This window comes from Oncorhynchus mykiss, chromosome 3, assembly GCF_013265735.2.
Source record: "Oncorhynchus mykiss isolate Arlee chromosome 3, USDA_OmykA_1.1, whole genome shotgun sequence".
Classification (NCBI taxonomy): domain Eukaryota; kingdom Metazoa; phylum Chordata; class Actinopteri; order Salmoniformes; family Salmonidae; genus Oncorhynchus; species Oncorhynchus mykiss.
The window spans coordinates 34,413,520-34,427,530 of record NC_048567.1 but is presented as its reverse complement, the minus strand read 5'-3'; the positions used below and the strand labels follow the sequence as shown (position 1 = coordinate 34,427,530).

General features: G+C 40.7%; 1 protein-coding gene across 2 annotated transcripts; it reads left to right on the top strand.

The window, feature by feature from the left end:
- The first annotated feature begins 1,359 nt into the window (after nucleotides 1–1,359).
- On the top strand, nucleotides 1,360–13,882 carry LOC110519296 (WD repeat-containing protein 26). Of its 2 annotated transcripts, none has more exons than XM_036973925.1 (14): nucleotides 1,360–2,044; nucleotides 4,187–4,286; nucleotides 4,483–4,539; nucleotides 5,437–5,573; nucleotides 5,940–6,037; nucleotides 6,917–7,073; nucleotides 7,503–7,641; nucleotides 7,811–7,951; nucleotides 8,201–8,320; nucleotides 8,433–8,578; nucleotides 8,681–8,759; nucleotides 8,854–8,983; nucleotides 9,252–9,446; nucleotides 10,363–13,882. In XM_036973925.1, exons 1-14 carry the CDS (start codon nucleotides 1,752–1,754, stop codon nucleotides 10,434–10,436), a joined length of 1,866 nt encoding a protein of 621 aa, XP_036829820.1. In that variant the 5' UTR covers nucleotides 1,360–1,751; the 3' UTR covers nucleotides 10,437–13,882. The 2 variants fall into 2 exon arrangements, with proteins under 2 accessions (XP_036829820.1, XP_021452125.2); XM_021596450.2 differs by having other exon boundaries at nucleotides 1,362–2,044; nucleotides 10,353–13,882.
- Nucleotides 13,883–14,011: the final 129 nt, after the last annotated feature.

Here is a 14,011-nt window from a genome sequence, read left to right as displayed (position 1 = left end):
CATTATCTAATATTAGATTTTGGTTGAAGATCTGATAATATTCAGTATTACATTTTTTTTTTTTAAAGTAGAGAATTAAGGGGGCAAATTCCTTTTCCACAGCAATGTTTGTTTGTTTGTTTGTGTGTATGTAAGGTGGATATGTGGACAGTATTGCAGGTGCGGCTGAGTTTCTTTTGCTCGTATTGTGTCCCCGTCAGTGTCTTTTCTCTGAAATTGGATGGAAGTGCAATAGTTTATTCTTCTACAACCCTCTGTCCTCGCTTGCCCCTAACACAAATTAAAACATTCCTGGCCCTTTTAATATTTTTATAACTAAGTTTAATTCATGCTGAGATTCTATTTACAGTGAAGGGATAAAGGACTAATGAGTCTCTAAGTTGTACATACAGTTTACTGTTCATTAATTTAATTTATTGCAGTTGTCAGGGACAGATTTCCTTTTTTTAAACCAATGTAAAAGTGCCAATGTTGAAGGAATGGCTTTGGTCCCTGTACATGTGGCCAAAATGCAGGTCTTTGCTGTTTCTCGATTTGTATTTTAAAGAACCTCAGGCTTGGGAATAAAATGGCACTTTGAATGGTCTGTAAACTATCTGTGTTTGAGTTGAAAGATAAGTTATTAATGTATTTTGTTTAAATTATTTGTCATTTTCAAGTGTATTGATAAAAAAAACGAAATTAAACCATGGTCCCTAATACTTTCTTTATTTAGTGTGTTTTGAGTAGGCCTGTTGTCTCCTCTTTGGATAGCATAAAGTTGTTGTATATGTTGAGAGTGTGACTTCCAATCCATTTCATGCAGAAGTTGCAGAACCTAATGAACACAATATGTTGAAAATACGTTTCAACCAATTTTGCTTGTTGAGAAGAGATCCCCCTTTTTGATGTAGCTTGAAAAAAAACTTAAAGGGGAAACCTGCAATTGCAACTTCCAGTTTTAGACTTTTAAATGAATGATATATAAAATAGATTTTAAAAAATATATATATATATACATACCCATTGATTATTGAATAGAAGTCTCATGACCTTAGGTCAATTGTCGTACCCCACACAAACTGAAAATATAAACTCTAAACAATGTAATTTGAAACAAATGCTGTATAGCCTCAACTTAGTTCATTCTATAATGTTGACGTCATGCATCCATAGCTCTTGTCTATGAATTTGAGAGTGGTTGCATTTGGTTACAGCAGTCACTGTTATTGTTAGAACTGCAGATTCACCCTTTTATCGTAAACAAGTTGTCATTTTCCCAATAGAAAATTAATCAAAATATAAAAAGGTATATTAACTTGTGAAACAAACAAAGTTCAGTATGAACTTCAAGTGGGCCAAAAATGGACTACCCGGACACAAGGTAGTGTCGGAATTTCCGGTGACGTCATTGCGTCTCAATATCCATAATGAATCTGCAGCTGACTGGAGAGCAACAATAACAAGAGAAGCTCCGCGATAAAAACGAGTTATTGTCTCGTCTCTGACACTTTTGCCAGCATTCTGTCACCAACGCCCTTGGCGAATTAACTCTGGCCTCCGCTTCCTCCGACTCGGAAACCGGCGGAGTGTCGCCGCCACCGCGGAAGAAATACCGAGCTTCGGTGGTGGAGGGAGCAGGGGAGCTTGGGGCTGCAATTGGGTCAGCGGCCCTGTCTACAGTTGTGGGGATTTTAACTTTTCCCAATTCACCCGTTGCTCCTGTCATTCGATTAAATCCGCACAGTGTAGCCCACATCTACATTAATAACATGCAGGCCAACGGGGCAGGACAGGGTCAAGATTCGGAGCTGTCCTGCCTAAACAACAGTGCGCAAAACGGAGAGCCGTCCTCCGCCGGGGGAGCTCACACTAACGTTAATGGACTATCCACAACAAACAATGGGAACTCTGTCAGTAACAACGTCGGTATCCCAGCCCCAGCAGCATCCAACAACGCCGTGTCTTCGGATGCAAACTCCGTGAAAAAGAAGAAGCGTCTCTCTCAGTCAGAGGAAGATGTCATTAGACTTATAGGGCAACATTTACACGATTTAGGACTTAAGTAAGTAACGTTCGCTAACTTCCTAGCTAGCTGTCAGCTGATGCTAAATCGTGTCCTTCATAATAAGCGCGAATAAAGCAAGTCATGTTGACAGCGACTAGTTCGGTGAGATAAACAGAGTTTTGTAGAGGTCACATTGAATACAGCACGGGTCCTTTAGAAAATTGATGAAGGGAGAAAGATGGCCCACTATTGCACAGTTTAACTGGTCTACCGTTAACTGTTACTTTGGGGTCCAGAAATGGGACTTCATGAAATAACAAGAACATGGGAGTTTTCTCGTTACGTAGCCTAACACTTCCCTCATCATCAGCCATATGCAGACTTTTTATATATTTATACAGTATATAGGACCAAAAAAAGCCAATACCGATTAATCGGCCGATTTATGTATATATATATATATGTCTGTATGTATGTATGTATGTATGTATGTATGTATGTAATAATGACAATTACAACAATACTGAATGAGCAATGAACACTTATTTTAACTTAATATAATACACAAATAAAATCAATTTAGTCTCCAATAAAAAATTAAACATGTTAAAGTTGGTTTAAATTATGCAAAAACTGTGTTGGAGAAGAAAGTAAAAGTGCAATATGTGCCATGTAAAAAGCTAGCGTCTAAGTTCCTTGCTCAGAACATGAGAACATATGAAAGCTGCTGGTTTCTTTTAACATGAGTATTCAATATTCCCAGTTAAGATGATTTAGGTTGTAGTTATTATAGGACTATTTCTCTCTATACCATTTGTATTTCATAAAACTTTGACTATTGGATGTTCTTATAGACACTATAGTATTGCCAGCCTAATCTCGGGAGTTGATAGGCTTGAAGTCATAAACAGTGCTGTGATTCAAGCATTGCGAAGAGCTGCTGGCAAATGCAGGAAAGTGCAGTTTGAATGAATGCTTATGAGCCTGCTGCTGCCTACCACTGCCCAGTCAGACTGCTCTATCAAATATCAAATCATAGACTTAATTCTAATATAATAAACACACAGAAATACGAGCCTTAGGTCATTAATATGGTCAAATCCGGAGACTATCATTTCGAAAACAAAATGTTTATTCTTTCAGTGAAATATGGAACGGTTCTGTATTTTATCGAACGGGTGGCAACCCCAAGTCTAAATATTGCTGTTACATTGCACAACCTTCAATGTTAGGTCATAATTATGTAAAGTTCTGGCAAATTAATTATGGTCTTTGTTGGGAAGAAATGGTCTTCACACAGTTTGCAACGAGCCAGGCGACCCAACTGCTGCATATACCGACTCTGCTTACACTGAACGCAAGAGAAGTGACACAATTTCAGGCACCGCATTGATTATATGCAATGCAGGACAAGCTAGTTAAACTGGTAATATCATCAACCATGTGTAGTTAACTAGTGATTATGTTTCGATTGATTGTTTTTTATCAGATAAGTTTAATGCTAGCTAGCAATTTACCATGGCTCCTTGCTGCCTGCACTCGCGTAACAGGTGGTCAGCCTGTCACGCAGTCTCCTCGTGGATTGCAATATAATCGGCCATAATCGGCGTCCAAAAATGCAGATTACGGATTGTTATGAAAACTTGAAATCGGCCCTAATTAATCACTCATTCCAGTTAATCGGTCGACATCTAATATATATATATATATATATATATATATATATATATATATACATTTTTTAAGTGTATTTCAAAATATGCTTACAATAACATTACTCTTGCGAGTTGTTAAGACCATGGAAACTGGAAAATCTTGTCCAGAATACATTGAGAATGTTTGGTTTCTTGATAGTATTTGCATGTCAGTCAAGCCACAAGATCACGTGAAATCAATCTGTTTTCATGAAGAGTTTTGAAAATTGAACGGTCATCATATTTGCCTCCAACTTTAAAGATATGTCTACATATTTGATACAGCACAAGTCTAATTGTTTAGGACTTTGGCAAGTCATTGATGAAGATACAATGATCACCCTATCAGGCATTGTACTTGACCAAGTAATAAGTTAGTAGACATGATTCAAATGAATTATTTCTTTATTGTTGAATTCCTCTACATAAAATAATGCTATTTGACATTTGAAAATACTTTGTATTTTTCCTTTGCACATGCTTCCCCTTTCCCTCTCATCTACAGTCAGACAGTGGACCTGTTGATGCAGGAGTCTGGCTGCAGACTGGAGCATTCCTCGGCCACGAAGTTCTGCAACCATGTGGTGGAAGGAGAGTGGGACAAGGTGATGAAACCATTTGAGATGTTTTTATTTTTTAAGTCATCTAACTTTAGAGGTACACAAAACATCTATTCTGCATGTTGACTTATTTTTTTCATTCCTCAAATGTTTTAAACAACAATTTCGCTTATTAAGTTGAAATGTACAGTAGTTAGAAAACAGAAAATAACCAGTGTCTATTTTTTGGGTTTGAATATAGGCTGAAAGTGACCTGAGTGAGCTGAAAGCATTGATGCATTCTCCAAGTGCTATTGTGGTAAGTCCAACAGTGTTACAGTTAGTGCTGAGTGATTGGTGTGTTTTGAGGTCGGTTTCGGTTCGATTATATATAAAATAAAATAATCACTGTTTTCAATTATTGTTTTTAACATTAAATGCACTATGCATTATGTGGGTTGAATGCTGTAACAACACAGAGAATAATAAAAAATCATTTAAAAAAGTCCCATGATGGTAAGGACTGCCCATTACTGCTTATCACTTATTAACCATAATCTATTCACATTTAATAAAATATTTCAGTTTTTCTGTATGTTACATTTGTTTTAGGCCTATTTGATGGCAATAATTTAATTCAACGTCATCTCTGTAGAGCTGATGCTTATGCTGTCTGACAAAATCACTATTTTAGTGGTTCTTCGCAGTAAATAAGGCATACTTTTATGACTGCTGAATACCAACTACCAATCTTAGATGATGTATTTTCAGGTATCGATACCTCACGAAGCAACTGCTCTCTATCCCTCTTGATTGCACGTTCTCTCTCTCGTTTGTCATTGTAGGTAATTACCATGTGTTCTGCACAAAACTATGTAGAATATTGTCCCTACTACATTGCGCAGTTGGGCTTGATCTGATTTATCTCTAGAGAAACTGCGCATTGCGCTCACAGAAAAAACCTGAATTCAAATAATTGAACTGACATCTTTCAATTAGTTGTTTAAAAAGCAAAAAATGACCAACATTTCGGTTAATCACTCAGCACTAGCTACAGTTGAATGCGGACAAGAGTAAAAGAGTAGGATGTGTAGGCTACATTTTCCTCACAGACAATCGTTTTGATATGTTTTAAGATGTATGTGCTTAACTCATAATGCACTCATATTTGTACATGTCCTTTCCTCCCCTGCCCGTCTTATTTTTTCCTCTATAGCGGATGAAGTTCCTGCTCCTGCAGCAGAAGTACCTGGAGTATCTGGAGGATGCCAAGGTCCTGGAGGCGCTACAGGTCCTGAGAGCTGAGCTCACTCCCCTCAAGTACAACACAGAGCGTATCCACATCCTGAGCGGGTAGCTACCTCTGATCACAGTCCTAATGCCCTACCCCACCCTAAAGGAATAGCCTAGATCACAGAGCTAAGCCCCTTTTAAAATTGAAACCGCTGTCACTTGTAGTTCCTTTTAAAACGGCATTGATCCATGTCCATTGCAATGTGTGACAACTAACTATTCCATCAGTGAGGAGTGTTTGTGTTGGAGTACAGCCAATCCTCGTTCAGTATGGTCGATGGTATGGGATTTGATTATAGACACATTTTTCACTCCCCTTTGAATTTTAGCTGATTTTGACTGAATAATGGGATTCCCTGTCTGTCTTCGCGGTGCTGGGGGTGAGTCCTGCAGGGCAGCCTAATGCTGATGACATCTATTTCCAAGGTACCTGATGTGCAGCCATGCAGAGGACCTGAGAGCAAAGGCAGACTGGGAGGGTAAAGGCACTGCCTCCCGCACTAAACTCCTGGACAAGTTACAGAGTGAGTGCCATCTTACACGCACACACCCACACATACACATCTCACACACACATCCCACACATACACATCTCACACACACATCCCACACATACACATCTCACACACACATCCCACCCACACACGTCTCTCACACACACACCCACACATACACACCCACATATACACACCCACACATACACATCTCACACACACACACATACCACATCCTCACATTCAGCCTACCCCCCAGTTTTGTTTAAGATGAGTACACCTTTATTATCAAATGAGTTCCTCTTGTTGGGTTCTGAGAATATGAAATATACTTATTCATGTCACTGAGGGAGAGAGGGAAATGTATAACGTATACATTCTGTCCGGATATGTTATTGTTAGCCATCAGGGATCCTATGGGAGGAGAAAAGACAGTCTGGTATGAGTTGAAATGACACCCGTGAGTGAGTGAGCACTTTGGGATAGAGGTCAGGTCGAATGAAGTGAGGAAGAACAGATATCACTACGGTTCTGTCTAGCAACAGAGATGCATTGGCTGGTCAGGTGTGTAGGAGGAGACTCAGCCTAGGAGAAAAGGTTAAATATCAGTGCTTGTGTGAATCTGTCTTTTGTCTTATGCAGCTGTATCGGCCCAATGGGTGAATAAACTTGGTTTCAGCTTTATTAAGCGTCCGTGAGTTTTCATAGGTTCATGTGGAACCTAAAACTCCAGCTTTGACACAGAATTGCGTGTCTTTAAACACAGATATTTTGTTCCTCTTCTTTTCCGAGTGACATTTTAAGGATAGAATCTCTTTTAAACAATTTATCTTTCTCCCTCTCTCTTTGTTCCCCTCATTCCAATCTTATCACACTGTGCCTCATTTCCTCCCGTCTCCTGTCCTGCAGCGTACCTGCCTCCCTCTGTGATGCTGCCTCCGCGCCGGCTGCAGACCCTGCTGAGGCAGGCTGTGGAGCTGCAGAGAGAGCGCTGCCTCTACCACAACACCAAGCTGGACAGTGGCCTGGACTCTGTGTCCCTCCTCCTGGACCACGCCTGCAGCCGGTAAGGCTCTTCATTCTATACTCTGTCTGTAGTTGTCTGTCCTTCCTGTGTTCATTCCCTTAATTTGGCTGTCAAAATTGCCTTGCCTTGGACCTCAGCTGTAGTTGTCATGGTCTTACTTCCCAGTAATAGTTTGTCTTGCTTCTATTGTGGTTGTTATGTCACAAGATTTTATGTGACGATTGTATGGATTCACACGCCATTAACTAACGTTCACATTTCCTAATGGAAGTGAAGTGCTTCATTTAAACCGATGCAAAAACCTTAGCGCATTGCCACTATCTGCCCTGGATTAAAAAATGTTTATTAGCTACCCACGCTAGCTGGGTAGAACGTTCAGGGTGATAAGGTCTATTCCTGGAATTAACAAAAACCTTATTATCTCCTATATGTCCTCTCTCCATGACGCCTGAGTGTTGTTATCTACAGGAAACAGTTCCCTTGTTACACCCAGCAGATCCTCACCGAACACTGCAATGAAGTGTGGTTCTGCAAGTTCTCCAATGACGGCACCAAACTCGCCACGGGATCCAAAGACACCACAGTCATCGTGTGGCATGTCAACACAGTAGGAGCCTTTCTCATTACAGACGAACCATGATCATGCTGATAAGTGTATCAGGTTTTAGTAAACAGGGCATAAGAGAGGGGGGTTTCAAAGGGGTGGCGGAGGCGGGAAGATGTGAACTTTGGGGGAAATTATTAGCTGAGGTGATAACTGTGCTGCTGATTGACAGGAGAGTCACCAGTTGAAACTGATGAAGACTCTTGAGGGCCACGCCTACGGTGTCTCATACCTGGCCTGGAGCCCTGATGACACTTACTTGATTGCCTGTGGCCCCGATGACTGCTCAGAGCTGTGGCTGTGGAACGTACAGGTAATGTTGGATTTACTTTTTTTTATCCAGAATGCTTGTTGTTGGAAGATCAAAAGTCCTCTACAAAGTCCTATTCCTCAATGATTGTGTTGTGGAAGTCATCTCTAATTTACCCACATCTTACTCTCACCAGGATGGAAATGGTAGTTGTTATTGTCATGTTATTACTAGGCATAAAAAAAAAAGGTTAAAGGTAGTTTTTTAAAAGTCCTCCCTTCTCACTCACCCATGTCTCTTGTCATTGGCCAGGCGGGTGAGTTGCGGACAAAGATGAGCCAATCACACGAGGACAGTCTGACCAGTGTGGCCTGGAATCCAGACGGCAAGCGCTTCGTCACCGGAGGCCAGAGGGGCCAGTTCTACCAGTGTGTGAGTGTCTTCCATCAGGGTATGACCTGTCTGTCCAAGCATAAGGGCAGATTGAGCTATTGTGTGTGTTGGACTAATCAGTGCATTGAGGTTGATATAACCTTATCCCCAGGATCTGGATGGTAACCTGCTGGACTCGTGGGAAGGAGTAAGAGTTCAGTGCCTGTGGTGCCTGGGTGACACTCGGACCGTCCTGGCATCAGACACACACCAGCGTATCCGTGGTTACAACTTTGAGGACCTTACGGACAGAAACATGTAAGTTAGTCCATTCCATTGTCATATCGAATCACCAGGCCCATCCTGTGCTTATGCAAGTTCTGTCATTTTAATTTGTCTGTTTGTGCTGCCCTTCCACAGAGTCCAGGAGGACCATCCAATCATGTCTTTCACAGTTTCAAAGAACGGGAGGTTAGCTCTGCTGAATGTGGCTACTCAGGTGAGTGGTTTGGGGGGGGGGGGGGGGGGGGGGGGGTTCGGATTATGTCGAGCTGTCAGAGAGTGCACCGGTCAATATTCTGTCTGTCTTGTAGGGTGTGCACCTGTGGGACCTACATGACCGGGTGCTGGTGAGGAAGTATCAGGGCGTGACACAGGGCTTCTACACCATCCACTCCTGCTTTGGAGGACACAACGAAGACTTCATCGCCAGTGGGAGTGAGGGTAAGGCCACGTCCCCTTCTAGTCGATCTCATCTGAGTCCAAATTATGCTTTGACATTACTTTCAGTACTATTTATAAACCTGTCAGTATAACAACACTAACTCACTCACACGTCAGGGCAGTTTATTAGCTCATGCAACGGAAAACGTTTGCAAAGGAAAATGAACGTTTTCTTCCATTTGTTGCCTAATGAACATGGCCCAGGAAAAGGTAGAGGAGAATATGTAACACTCGCATGGTCTGGTTTATGCTGTGTGTCCATCTACAGATCACAAAGTGTACATCTGGCACAGGCGCAGTGAGCTGCCCATCGCAGAGTTGACAGGTCATACACGTACAGTGAACTGTGTGAGCTGGAATCCTGTAGTGCCCGGTCTCCTGGCCAGCGCCTCAGACGACGGCACCGTTCGAATCTGGGGGCCCGCCCCTTTCCTTGATGTCCAGGACGCTGAGGGGCTAAACGGTACAGAGTTATTTGACTGGTCATCATACTTTAACTAGTGGTCTAGAGCCCTCTTTATATCTGCCATTTTTATTTTACCTTTATTTAACTAGGCAAGTCAGTTAAGAACAAATTCTTATTTTCAATGACGGCCTAGGAACAGTGGGTTAACTGCCTGTTCAGGGGCAGAACGACAGATTTGTACCTCGGGGATTTGAACTTGCAACCTTTCGATTACTAGTCCAACACTCTAACCACCCTATGTTTTTAGGTTCAGTGTATATTATTACCATAGCCTCTACACTGTAATTATGAGACAAAATGTGGTGTAAAAGACCATTTGTAGGTTTTTAAGTCTATTGTGTGGGGGTGGACCAAGAAGAAAAAGTAATATATATGCAAATGCTCTGCTATAATGAACTCTACGTATAGCATTGTTGGGAGATTTAGAAAGCCAATAGTCAATCAATCAACAATGTAAAAAATATATTTATGTTTAACTTACAATATGTAGATCCTATAGGATTAGACGGGTTCAGATTTTTTGTGAGCAGCACAGAAATCACGAGGGCGGTTTACGGCGATAGGTGGGATGGACTGAGTAGCTGAGGTGTGGTTTTAAAAGCTCATGTTCTATAATAGTTATGACTGACAACGCAAGGTATAAGTACTATTCTATATAGATGTAATGTATATAAAAAATATCAAATTATTTTATTCTTGCCATGTAACTACTGTAAAAATATATATATATGTTTGTAAAAAGTGTATGTAAAATGTGTGTAGACTGCATGTAACAACAAAATAAAAAAAACTGTAAAAACAAAGTTTATTTTTGTAGTCCGAAGAAGGGGATGGGCATAAATAAATGTTTGAAAAATAAACAATAAATGAAAATGCTCTTCTGTTTCTCTCTCTCCATGAAAGAATCTTGTAGCATGGACAGCTGATGGTGACCTTGGAGCAGAAGACACTACTTCTCGAATCCAGGAGAACAACACTAGACTCTAACAAATGAAGCAGAGAAACTATTGCATTTTGACAGCTGCTTTCTGGAGGTTTGGCCCTGGGGCTGTGCTCCGGCGGCAGGTGATAACGTCACACACACACGGAGCTGTCAGACAAATCACAGAAATTAACCGATTACCCAGCAGCCACCTTGACTGTGACATCCCACCTCCTCTTACCTGTCTCCCACCTCTTACCTGTGTGGCTCACAGTGTCTGATGTCTGCACCTCCTGTGTTCAGCCAGGCCCCATCCTCTTTTGTCTCGGAGCTAACCCCAGGACTGCCACCTTTCACCTGCCTCGTTGAGAGTTTATTATTTATTATTGATAATATAATTTATTGTCATGATTAGTACGTTGATATATATAGAGCGGGCTGTAGTGGTGGAGAGTGATAAGGGTATATATAGTGCTGTGAAACTATTTGCTCCCTTTCTAATTGTCTCCTTTTGCTTATTTTTGATACTGAATGCTATCAGATCTTCAACCAAAACTGAATATTAGATCAAGGGAACCTGAGTGAATAAATAACACAACCGTTACATATTTATTTTCATAAACAAAGTTGTGCAACACCCCTGTTTGAAAAAGTAATTGCCCACTTACACTCAGTAGCTGGTTGTGCCACCTTGACCTAGAATGACTCGAACCAAACGTTTCCTGTCGTTGTTAATTAGTCTCATGTCACTGTGGAGTAATTTTGGCCCACTCTTCCATGCAGAACTGCTTTAACTCAGTGAAATTTGTGGGTTTTCAAGCATGAAATGCTTAGTTTCAAATCCTGCCACAACATCTCAATTGGGATTAGGTCTGGACTTTGACTAGGCCATTCCAAAACTTCAAATTTGTTGCTTTTTAGCCATTTTCATGTAGGCTTGATTGTGTGTTTTGGATCATGTCTTGCTGCATGGCCCAGCTGGGTTTCCGCTTCAGCTCACGGAGGGATAGCCTGACATTCTCCTGTAGAATTCTGATACAGAGCGGAATTCACTGTTTGTTCTATTAAGGCAAGTCACACAGGTCCTGAGGCAGCAAAGCATCCCCAAACCATCACACTACCACCATCATGCTTAAGGTTTTTAATTGTGGAATGCAGTGTTTCGTCAGGTGTTATTGGACCCATGTCTTCATAAAAGTTATACTTTTGAAAAGTCTGTCCATAGAACATTCTTCCTAGAGTCTTGAGGATAATCAAGGTACTTTGTTGGCAAACTTGAGTCAACTTTTTGGATGAGAAGGGTCCCATTATGTCCTGCGAAACCAAACACTGCATTCCACAGTAAGAAACTCATACCAACGGTCAAGCATGGTGGTGGTAGTGTGATGGGTTGGGGATGCTTTGCTGCCTCAGGATCTAGACGACTTCCCTTAATAGAAGGAACCATGAATTCTGCTCTATCAGATAATTCTACTGGAGAATATCAGCCATTGGTCTGTGAGCTGAAGCTGAAGAGCAGCTGGGTCATGCAGCAAGGCAATGATCCGAAACACACAATCAAGTCTACATGAAAATGGTTAAAAAGTAACAAATTTGACGTTTTGGAATGGATTAGTCAAAGTCCAGACTTAATCCCAATTGAGATGACACGAGCAGTTCATGCTTGAAACCCCCCAAAATGTTCTGCGAACAAGAGTGGGTGAAAACTCCTCCACAGCGATGTGAGACTGATCAACAACTACAGGAAGCATTTGGGTGCAGTCATTGCAGCTAAAGGTGGCACAACCAGTTATGGAGTGTAAGGGGCAATTGCTTTTTAACACAGGGGAATACTTTGTAAATTGAGTTTTCTTGTAAACTCGGGTTCCCTTCATCTAATATTAGGTTTTGGTTGAAGATTTGATAACATTCACTATCAAAAATATACAAAAATCCAAAAGGGGGCAAATACTTTTCACAGCACTGTATATCTATGTTGTTCTTCCAACAGGAAAGTCATTTTTTTTTGGTTTATTCATTGCTGCCTCTAATAAACGTCTCAACGTATATGAGATTGTGGTTTTCACACGCTGGAAATATTTACGTTTTTTTTTTTTTTTACCTCAAACTTTTAGCAATTTTTAAATGATAGGACTACAGGCATTTTAACTGAATCGGATGGATATAAAATCCACAAATCTAAGTGAATCTTGGAGGTGCTTGTATGATTACGTTTGTTTAGTGTTTTTTTAACACAGTAAAATATCATTTTAAATTGGATGTAGCTTTTTTTCTCCGAATTGGTGGGATGGTGAGATTGATGTGCATGTTGCTTAGGCCTCACTGCTGCCAGAAGAAACCATTTTGACCACCTGTGGTTCACAGCTAAATAGCATTTTATTATATGGTGGCTATACTCTTACTCTTCAGTCTCCTTGCTAGACCTAGTGAAGCACGTGCTGAGGCTAACTTTCTAATGGGAACGTTTAGGAGGTTATAGTTGTGGAGAGGTTAGGTAGTGGGGGAAGGACTTGCTTAAACTTGCTGTTTGAACTGGGTTGTATCAGCAATGGGGTTGACTGGGTTTTCCTTGACTTTGATCTCATTTATGTGTCCACCATTGTGCTGTTTTCATTTTACCTCCATTTCCCTCTTCTCTCCTTGCCTCTCACTTGTTCCCTTCTCTCCTATCCCTCGTCTTTAGCGCTTACGTTTTTGGCGTATCCACTTTTTGTGGTGAAATTACCATTTATTTGCTGCTTGGTTTGTTTTTCATTGTCCTGATTTGTTATGTGTTCATTACAGGCTGACATAAAAAACATTCTTTATGGCTTTTGTGAATTTTGTTACTATCGTTTTCTGTTTCATGTATCACTTCATCTCATATTCCCTGTACTATCATTGGCCTCTTCAACCATTTCATTTTCTATAAGTTAATTTATTTGACCACAATTAATCATGTATGTGTAATGCATTTGTACACAAGCGTATCAGATAATTATGAACATGTACAAATTGTTCCTTTTGGACAGTCAAGCAAAATAAGCTTTTCTGATATAGTATGCGCTTTATATCTGTATATGTTATGGCATGTATAATGAGATAGTGCAAGAACAGCATATAGGCTCAGCATTTTTCCGCGACACAGATCTCCCCAGCCCACAGGTCATTACAGCCACCACCAGCTTGTTCTGTTACAGAAGACCGATAGATATAAAATAATATGTAGACACACGCCACACACCTCAGTACAGATCAAACAGTAAAACAATCACAGATGTGGTGTTCTAGGTTCAGCTTATGCAAGTTTTTGTTCTTTTGAGACTTACCTTATTTTGGGGCTTATTTCCCACTCCTTGCTGTAAACGCTTGGCGAGGTGAGAAGCCATCGTTAGGTTTGTTTGTTAGCGGCCAGGTTCGGAAGAATCCATTTTGCATTTAAATGTGTTATTACAAAAAGTGGTTGTACTGTTATGTAATGTCGTGTAGAAGATATGTATGTATATTTTCAATAAAGCATTCAGGGTTTTAAGACCGTGAGTGACGTTAATGATTAGCAGCTTACGAAACACAGCCACAGAAATGATTATATTCTCAGAACATGCGTAAATCTCCCCAGGTTTCACTTTGTATTAGCCCTACCTCAATACGGGTTGATACA

Excerpts from the sequence above, each read along its gene's own strand:
- LOC110519296 (XM_036973925.1), top strand. The coding sequence starts at position 1,752 with ATGCAGGCCAACGGGGCAGGACAGGGTCAAGATTCGGAGCTGTCCTGC. Across the intron at positions 7,952-8,200 it reads TGTGGCTGTGGAACGTACAG|GCGGGTGAGTTGCGGACAAA; the intron begins GTAATGTTGGAT and ends GTCATTGGCCAG. Across the intron at positions 8,579-8,680 it reads GACCTTACGGACAGAAACAT|AGTCCAGGAGGACCATCCAA; the intron begins GTAAGTTAGTCC and ends GCCCTTCCACAG.